Source organism: Sipha flava, unplaced genomic scaffold, assembly GCF_003268045.1.
Source record: "Sipha flava isolate LNK unplaced genomic scaffold, YSA_version1 40_pilon_pilon, whole genome shotgun sequence".
In the NCBI taxonomy this organism is placed as follows: Eukaryota; Metazoa; Arthropoda; class Insecta; order Hemiptera; family Aphididae; genus Sipha; species Sipha flava.
The window spans coordinates 2,103,287-2,113,760 of NW_020273126.1; the positions used below are offsets into that span (position 1 = coordinate 2,103,287).

The 10,474-nt window shown below is 48.4% G+C and overlaps 1 protein-coding gene across 1 annotated transcript in view; it reads right to left on the bottom strand.

The window, feature by feature from the left end:
• Positions 1 to 381: 381 nt before the first annotated feature.
• The window catches only part of LOC112688865 (sal-like protein 3), a gene marked incomplete at its 5' end in the record, with an annotated part of 26,776 nt that continues 16,683 nt past the window's right edge, over positions 382 to 10,474 (bottom strand). The window contains 1 exon segment of the mRNA XM_025562271.1: positions 382 to 4,142. Coding sequence (XP_025418056.1) covers positions 1,465 to 4,142 — 2,678 coding nt within the window. The 3' untranslated portion in view covers positions 382 to 1,464.

The following is a 10,474-nucleotide window of genomic DNA, read 5'->3' on the forward strand; positions in this document are numbered from 1 at the left end:
ACGTAGGTATTTCCTAAATTTACATAGGTCACTTAAATACACTGTTATTAAACTCTAATCCATATAAGAACTCTACAATATAATAATGAGGAACATTAGTGAGCGTAACCGCAATTTTAATTAAAACGTATCATACATTTTTTTTTTCTTATTTTCAAACAATTTTTGGGTGAATTCATACTGGGATATTTATTTTTTTTAGGGATGCTTTTTAATCTAAATCAAATGATAATAATAATCATAATAATAATAATAATAATAATAATAATAAAATAAATGTAATTATAAAATAATAAATAACAGACTAGTCAAACATAAACCGAATTTACAGCGTTATTTTTAGTTCAAAATAACAGAACAAAAGAAAAAGAAACGACATGATAACAATTAAAAAAAAAAAAAAAATTACACGACTGGATGCCGCGTGTTTTCTATCTAAACTTCAGAAATTTTGTACTTATTTTTACGACGAAAAAGTATTTACACGAGCAAAAAATGTTTCAATAATATCAAACGGGATTTTAATATTATACAATATCCGACGTGATAGACACGTTATACTCTATATACAAAATAATTGGGAATGTTCTTCGAGATTATTGTGGATCATTTATTATATCATTATTATTCATCCTTCGCACAATCACGTGTCCCATCTGATTTATGTGTTTATACGTCACACATAAAACATTCGGAAAGTAATAATTATAAAATATATAAAATAAACAATAATTATCGTACGTGAAGTGAATTCTAAATTGCAGTCTTCAGGGGTGGAACTTTTGTCGTTCTTATGTGGGAATGTGTGTTTTCATTTAAACGGAATCGGCGTGGAAAAAAATTGAACGAAAAAAAATCGCTAGCTGTACAATGTTCGGCGACCGCGGAGATCGCTCGGAAAATAATATACGTATACGTGTGGAATGGAACGTTTTTTTTTTTTTTTTTTTTTTTCGAGCGAATAATGCCCGTATTTTTTGTCTCGACCGGGGAAGCCATAATATAAACAGATGAAAGAAGATTAAAAAATAAAAATAAAACTTTGTATTGACACCAGACCTAAGTGGGTTGGGGTGATGGCGGCGGCATAGTATATTCATATACATATATGTGAGGGGCACGAGGTGCCACGAACATAATACATATATGATATATAATATGAAATATAGAAACGGTAACTTTATAAAAAAAAATAAAAATAAAAATAAAATAACATAAAAAACTGTTTGAATAAAATAATATATACTGTTATACTATCGTTATATATTACGTTTTCGAGATCTATTCGTATTCGATATTGTTTTACGCGTAACACACACACGCAAACGCGCATACATACTTATGAATATGTACTGCAATAAGTTGTTGCTTCGGATAAACTCTCAGCGGTAATATATATATTTGCATACGCCCTCAGTACGTGCTTTGCACCGGGAGGGGGCTGAAACCCCTCCAGGGGAAGAGTCATGTGTTGTCCTTGGACACGGACCCGCTGTAGGACTCGTCGTCGACCATGGACGGTATCATGTAGCCACCGTCCAGCTTCATGCCGGACGATTCCAGCTTGGTACCGTCCTCCATCTTGATGTACTGGTTGCCCTCCAGCTTGATGTTCTGGTTGACCACGCACTTGCGCATGTGCTTCTCCAGCGTGGACGGCACCGAGAACGGCATCTCGCAGAACCGGCAACGGTACACGTCCTTGCCCAGCCGACCGTGGGTCTTCATGTGCCTGGTCAACTTGGAGCTCTGGGCGCACGCGTACGAGCACAGCTCGCACTTGTACGGTTTCTCGCCGGTGTGCGACCGCCGATGCACGGTCAGGTTGCTGCAGTTCTTGAACACCTTGCCGCAGAACTCGCACGTGTCGTTGCGCCGCGACTCCTTCTTCGCGTGTCCCTGCAGGCCCAGGTTCAGCGCCACCGAGAGCGAACTGGGACCCGGTTTAGAACGACCGCCACCACCGCCGGACTCACCACCGCCACCGCCTCCGGAGGGCTTCAAACGGTCGGAGCCGGCCCCGGGCAGTCCGCCCAGAAACGATTCGCCACGGTGGTGAGCGGCTATCGCGGGCAGCCACATGCCCGCGGCATACAACCGGTCGCGGGTCAGCAGCGGGTGATGGGGGTTCTCGGCATCCAGCTTCAACCGTTTTGCCGATGGGTCGAACGGGTTGTCGAACGCCGAACCGGGGCCGAAGATGTTAGGATGCGCGCCCACCAGGTCCAACGGATTTTGGCCGGCCGCGATCAGGTTCTTGGTGAGCTCCTCGCGAAACCGCAGGTCGGCCATCGATTTGTCGCTTAGCCCATTCTCCAGGTTGCGCAACGGGTTCGCCGACTTGGCCGACCCGTTGTTGTTATCCGGGATGATTGGCGACGGCAACCGGAAGTTGTCCTTCCGGCGGATCCGGAATTGCGGCGGCAGGATCGACGACGACTCCTTCAGCGCCTGTTTGTACGCCTCGCTGTACTGCTGGATGTTGCTCAAACCGAACTTGCTCATGAGTTCGCCCACCAAAGAGCTGGGCGGCGGCAGCAACCGGTCGCCGGGCGCGTTCTCCGCCGGCGACGTGCGATCAGAGTTTCCCGACTTCTTGTCGTGTTGTTCCGCGGACGACGTAGACTTAGTGGTCAAGTCTTCCGGCACGTCGCCGCCCTCGTTCTCGTCGTCATTGTCCTCGTCCTCTAGTTCCATGTCCTCTTCCTCATCGTCCTCGTCCCCGTCACCGTCGTCGTCCTCTTCATCGTCGTCCTCCTCCTCCTCCTCCTCCTCCTCCATTTCCGCGTCGTCATCGTCCAACTCGGAATCGTCCTCGTCGTCTTCATTGGATGTTAAGTCCGGTGTCGAGCTCGTATCCACCACCCCATTGGCGGCAGTCCCACGCTCGCCACCGGCCAGCCCGTTTCCCCGGTTCGACCGGCGGTGCGTTTTCATGTGTCGTTTCAACTTCGAGCTCTGTGTGCACGCATGGTCGCACACGGAACACTTGTACGGTTTCTCGCCCGTGTGCGTGCGCCTGTGCACGATCAAATTGCTCAGGAACCGAAACTTTTTTCCGCAGTACTCGCACTCCCGGGTCTTTTCCTCTTCGGCGCCGATGTGCTGCTGCTGCTGCTGCTGTTGTTGACCGCTCATGTCGTTCGGTTTGTCCTTGGATGACGCGTTGGATGACGACAAGTCCAACGTGTTCCTGGACGCGTCGCCGCCGACCCTGTCGTGCTCGGACGACTCGACCGAGTTGTTGTTGCTCACGTTGCTGTTGTTGTTATTGTTGTTGTTCAAACCGGCGATGACCGCCGCGGCCGCGGTGTTCGGCTGCGTCGGGACGGCGGCCGTTACTGCGGAGGAGTTGTTGGGGCTGCTGAAAGGTGGTGTCATTTTTCGCGGCGAAGGCGACGAACTTGGTGCAGTAGCAGCCCCGGGACTAGTGGTACCTGCGAGTTGCCGCAATCGCTGCGAGTAAAAATCCATCTGTGGATCGAGATTCAGGGCCGGTAACGTTGGCGCTGGGTGTCTGGGGTTGTTCCGGTCGTTGGCCGCCGCGGCGGCGGCCAGCCCGGGAAACGGGGACGTCGGCATGGCGTTGGCCGCGGCCACGGCCACGGCGAACCCCAACCCATGCTGCTGCTGGTTGATGCGGAACTGCTCAGACATGAGCTGCTCCATGCGGAATTGGTGGTCCTGATGACTAGACGACCGGCCAAACAGCGGCGGGTTGCCGATGGTTGAAGTCCCGGCGAACGGGGACGGACGCTGGGGAGGCTCGCCCATCGGCATCCTAAGCAAGCCTCCAACTCCAAAAGGGTTGTGCAGCGGCATGGACATGGGCGGCGGGTCGACCATCGGCGGCCCGCTACTGGTCGGCGGCGGCGGCGGTGGCGGTGGCGGCGGGTGCAGGTTCAATCTGGAGGGCATGCTCAGGGCCAAGGGCAGCGCCGACATGCCCGGCAACGAGGCGTTGCTCGAGCACCCGGACGAGCCCAGCGACGAGCACGACGAGTTATTTTTGGACTGCGACACCGGCGACGGGGTGCCGTCCGTGTAGATTTTCAACGAGTGCGCGGTCTGCGCGTGCTGCAACAGCTTCCAGGACGAGTTGAACCTGGCTTTGCACGTGCAGCACACGAAACTGCTGGGCTCTGCGAACAAAAACAATAGGAATTCGATTAGAGAACCATAATAGACGACGACGGTGTTTTTCTATTGGTCAATTGCGGGCGCGCGCGCGCGCTCGCGTACAAACACAAACAGGCCACAACAACAATATACTCGTCTGTACTCGGGTCCGGTGTGTGTGTGGTGTTCATTAAAAAAAAAAAAAAAAAGAAACCCATACTGCGCGCAGCCGTCGAGCATATTTCAATTGATTTAAAATAATAGAACAAAAGAGACGGTGTTTTTAATTTTTTTTTTTCTTTTTATTTATTATATTTTCGTAATCAAGCTGGACGACGTTGTTGTTTCTCGTATTCTTTCAGAGTTCGTACGCGCGCGCGCACACAATTATTCCTTAAACTCAGCGGCGCAAACAAAATATGATTGACTTGAGAATGGATTGCGCGCGAACGATCGGACTCCCGGACGACGACGGGACGGGAAGAGGGGTGACGCGGCAAGTAACGGCCGTTTTCCGGCGGCCACGACGACGCCACCGATGTGGCGTTGTTACGACAAAAAAGGGTCATGACGTACCCGCGCGCGCGCGCGTGTGCGCGCCCGTGCAGCTGACCGAATTTTTGCGGGAGAACAACAACTGTGCGTTATTGCACAAGATTTTTGGTGAGTTTTTGTTATTCAGAAATCTATATTGTGTTTCGTACCGAAATATCGTATGTACGACGAAGCACTGTAATAATATACACATGTACTTGTTGTAAACCCAATACTGGTGTAAGGGGACGGTAAAAATTTCATTAAAAAATATTAAAAAAAAAAAAAAAAAAAAACAGTAGAGGAAACACATTCGCACCCTATACATATTATACGTGTAAAAAGTATATTTTTTTAAATGACCCGGAGGGATACGCGTAACGTGACCGCCTACGCCGTCACCCCGCGCGCCCATTTCCCTACCGACCCCTATATGATTGTAAAGTTTTTTTTTTTTTTTTCTTTGGAAAAAGATGTTGGTGCAAAAATATAAAAAAAAAAAAAAAATAGGGCATTCGGTGGCGGCTGCAGCGGCGTTGGTGGTGCAAATGAACGCGCGTGTGATGGTAACGCGCGTGCCGGATGGCGCGCGGTTATGACCGGACCCGAGAGGATATTATTGAAAAAACTGTAAAATCGACTATGGAAATACGTGTGACGGCGTTTCCGCAGCGCGGGCTGGACCGTGCGCGTGACGTGAATGCAAACCGAAGAAAACGAAAATGAAGCGAAATAACGTATAATAACAACCGACGAAAAGCAGTGAATGCAGATGCGAAATCTCGGCCTATACGTAACATCCTTTCGAGCGCGAGCGCGAGTAGCCGGTACTGCAATGTTTGTAAAACAACGATAAATAATAATTGTCGTCGACTGCGATCGGTCATCGATCGGTCAGTGTCCGTCGCCCGCTAGAATGATAGTACAATACGAGTGCGCGATCGTTTCCCGTTCGCACCGGATAAACGCGCAGAAAGTTTCGCGTTGTACGCATCGTACACAGTCCGCGCGAGCGAACATAAAAATAAACGTTTGTTATTTTCTATTATTTGTTTGTCGGTCGGTTATTTTTTTCCCCTCTCCGTCCGTCTAAGGGGGCACACGAGAACAAAGTTTCTCTAAATAATGAAAAGTCGAACCCGGCACGTTTCTCCGTGATGCACGATAATGGTTTACCGAGTTGGGATGGGGCGTGAGGGGTCTGGGTTATTTCATTTTTTTTTTTTTTCAAATGCAAATTCTCACTATTGCGTACACTACGACTACCATACACACGTATATAATACGGTTTTTTTTTTTTTTTTTTTACTCATCCTCATCCGCCACCACACTAGACGCACGCGCACGGGTTAAGTGCGGACGTAGTGGGACTTGCCATGTGTGTCGCCTAATATCTATGCGCATTCATCATCGCGCCGGCCACAAGTGGACCACCGCCACCGTGGTCTTCCGGCTCTCGTTCTCGTTCACAATACACGTTCTTCTCTCCCATTATACCCGAGTTATAAGGAGATAACGGCGGCGGCGGCGGGCACAAAAGAAAAGGACGGCCCGGGCGCAAGGAGGAACAATGAGCGTACGTGGGTTATCTCGTCGTCGTCGTCGACCCTCTTAAGCTTTTTAAGGTTTTAAAAAATAAAAACGAGCTTTATGGACAATCTGTGTTAGCCGTCATCTGGGTCGACCGCGGCGGCGGTAAGATCCGAGTGGGAGGGGGGCCGTAAATTTACGTTTTTATCGGGTCCTGTTTTGCATGCGGGCGACCCTTACGCGCTACCCCCTCTTCACAAAAACTTTCCTTCCCCTCCCCGGTAGTGAGAGACAGAGAAAGAGAGAAAACTCTCTTAGTCGCGAGAAAGGGGTGCTGCAGTGATCGAGTGCGTTTCCTTTAGCGGCATGACCTATCGACACGACTGCGCAGCTACTACGACGACTACTACTACTGCATCATTACAACGCAATATACTTTTACCGCTTTCGACGCACGCACATCACGATGTCGTCCCGACGATGTTTTGTATTGTAATTTAATTTATAGTGCTTTTTTTTTTTTTTTGTTTGTCGACATTTTGAGTGCGCACACCACTACAGATATAATAATTATGTACTGCTGTTTACGGTGATGTATCGCAATGAATCATCGGTGATCGCAACGATCAGCCGACACGAATGGCCGGCGTGATGCGTCCACGTGATGCGGGAAGGCGATAATAGCGAATCGACGAGTGGTCCGACCATACAGACGACCCGTGGCCGACACGGTGAAGGTGTGCTCATTAGAATAAAAGAAGGAATAATAATAATAATAATAATAATAGCTGCCGCCGACCTTATGCAGACTGCCCGAACACCAGCTCTCGATGCTGTACACGGCGGCACCCCCGACGGGCACGCGCGCACGTCGAATTACCTGTATCGCGGGTGTCCGTATACACGTACCACCCTGTTTATCCCCGTAACACGCTCGTCCACGTAAGCATATTTAATAATAGTAAATGTGAGCGCGCGCAACCCTTTTTATTTTTCGGAAATTGGGGTGTGTACGCGCGTACGCCGCCGCACAGCTGTGACGGACACCAGGCTTTAATAATATTCATTTTTCCTCTGTACTATAAATAAGCCATATATATATATATATATGCGTACGATCGTAATACATTCTATTACAATATCGAATACACCGAGTGCCCGGTATACGCGGCGCGCGATCCGCATCTGCTGCTGCTGCTGTCGTCGGTGCTCTCCGCCGGAGAGATCTGTTTTTCCGCGTCCAACCCTTTCTGCGATATTACTACATTGTTGGTCCGAGTCGACTACCACCCCCACACCAACTCATACCCCGGTCCAGCGTCACGGTTACCGCGCGGCGAACATTTTCCCCGTCCCGTTCTCATGACTTTTCGACACATTTCAATAACGCATTATTGCACGTTATTTGTTCAGTCGAGTGGCCCACATAATCGTTTCGTCGCGGACACCGCGTGCGCTACAAAGTCGAGTTTTGACCTTCTCCGTTGCATCGCGCGCGAAAATGCAACGCGTCGACGTGTCGCCGACGAGTCGATTACCGCAGTACGAACGGGTAACCGCCGACGCCGCGTTCAAAGAAATCAATTAGCGGAGTCGATAACGTGAAATGTACACGAACGAATCAACAAACGAATTAACGAGCCGTGCGCGGCGCAATTATATATTTTAACAGCTACTTGTATACATATAAATGTGTGTGTACTGTTTCACGGACGATAATTTTTTTCCTCATTATTTTTTTACCCCCACCCGTACTACCACACTGATTGTACGCAACGATTTCGTTCGGTTTATTATTATTATTATTATTATTTTTTTTTTTAATTTCCATACACGCGTTTTTCATTTAAATTATATTATAATTAATAAACAAAAACGGTATTGAATTCCGCGTCCCGTGAAACGTGTGGAACTTAATAAGTAGGTTTACACAGGACGAGAATACATCGAATTCTGACGAGAAACTATTGATCGTGTATCTTAAGCGAATCGTGCTTCGGGGTGGAGGGGGGAAAGTAAAATAATCGTTCAAATATCTATTAATACGCTTAATGGCTGGTTTATTTTACTTTATTTTTCCAAACAGTCGCCGCGCGCTAAGGCGATTATAAAGTATCAAAATAGGAAGGTCTGTTTCATTCGGTGAAAAGAAGTTTTTCCGTTAACAACCATCAACGTCGGAATGTAAATTTTATTTTCGTCACCCACTCAGTGGACACCTGTTTCGCTAATTTTGCAATATCTCCGCCCGACACAAAACCATTTCGTTTTCATATGCATTCGGACTTTCAACCGACAACAAGCGCATATAATATTTACATAGTACACTCCACGGTAGAAGTACAAAAATTATTAACTTTTTCATCGTCGAGGAACGAAGTACGTGGCCACGGAGTACGGACAAAACAAATGCGTCGGAAACAAAAAGACCGAACGCAGCGGGGGAAGGGCAGAGGAGAGTGTTTAAAAAATATGAGTATAGCCGTGCATGATAAATCCGGTTTTCGTTTGATGTGCCTCGGGAAACAATACGAAACGATTATAGGGAAAAAAAAAAAAAAAAAAAAAGACTCCGCGGACAAAAGGAACGCGCGCTGCAACGATGATGACGGGTGTGGACAATGCGCGTGCCCCGAAAATTATGTAAATCATTTGCGGACGCGTGTACGTCGTTGCGCGATAACGTTTTGTATTAAAAAAAAAAAAAAAAATCCCCAAGAAGAAGAATACTTTATTTATTTAAAGTCACTAACGTTATTAGTATACCTATTCCATTATTGCGTTACAATAATATATCAATGGGATCGAGTTGAAGGATGCGAAACCCAGTGAGTTGTTTCGTTTCTTTCACACGTTCCCCGATCGAACGCGCATATTTGGCAAGCGCATTTTTTCACGACGACGTCCGGTCGTGGGTGTGCCGGTGTTCGTATATTATTCAAATATTATTCGTTTGCTCACGATGATAACGACGACGACGACGACGACGAGATAAATGCACGCAGACGGGTCAGGCGGTCGTGTACAATGCGTGCACGTACGACACGGCTAATACTCTCAACGCTGACCGTGACTGTGCACGGGATAGAGACGCGTACTGCCACGGTGTCCGCCCACCACTCGAGCGGAGACCGCAACTGCTGTACAGGTATACATTATCGTTTATATTGTATTGTAATTATCATTTTTGTTATTATTTTCGTGTCGCACATCGGCACACTACGAGGAGGCGTGTCTTCGTCCCGCGTTTTTGATAGTTATTTGATGTTTAAACGCACTGGTATACATTTTTTTTTAATTTTATATTTTTACCATCTTAACGAGTCGCGTCCGTTTCGCACGACGACGACGACGGTGAACGTAACAATCGTTACTAAACATTGCCCTTTCCGCCGCGCGCGTTGGTATTGCACGGCCGTCGTGACCGGTCGCCGGACATTGGACGACGGGAACACAACGACATTGATCTTTTTCACGCCGATCCGGAGCGAGGACGAAGCGAACACGGCGTGCGTATCTCTGTTGGTTACTCGAAGAAAACGATAACGGCATGCCGGTCAAGCGGGAAAGATGGAAAAATAAGAGAGGTACGATCCGGGAAAACGGCGACCGAAGTACTACACAGCTAACCTATTGTACACGGTGGTCGCAGCGTCCCTGACACGGTTTGGTGACCATATACACACCGGCGTAAAGGGAAAACGCGGTGCGACGAACGATGCGAGTGACGAAACGATGCGCGCAACCGTGTGTACGCCGCCGCCGCCGCCACCTCATAGTCCTCCTCCTGGTAAGTGTACGCGCCGCCGCGTCCTTCGGGCGTCGTGACCCGCAGTGTCGTGGGAAGCCCGCGGGCCGTAACGTTTTCACATATTATTATTTTAATATAATATCGTACAAATATATATATATAAACACACACGTCGTCGGCATCACGTCTCCGGCTCGTTCCAGCGTTATATCGCCTCCGTTTGACAGATGCACACACACGCGCGCGCGCGCGCGCGAAACGACCGTCATCTCTTTCTCCCGGAGGGTCAAACACACTACATGTTATTATTACGTATTATCATTACGCGTGTATCGCCCGATCGCGGCTGAACCGACGTGGTCGCGTCGAGCGCGCATATGCCGGTGTTGGATTTCCGTACAACACTGATTGGCACGCGGTGGTGGCAATAATTACGCACGACGGGTGCGATAAAAATAGAGTATAATAATCGCTCGGGCGGCGGCGGTGTTCACGGTCCGATAAACACACTTGTGCGCGCGTGCGGGGGGGGGGGGGGGG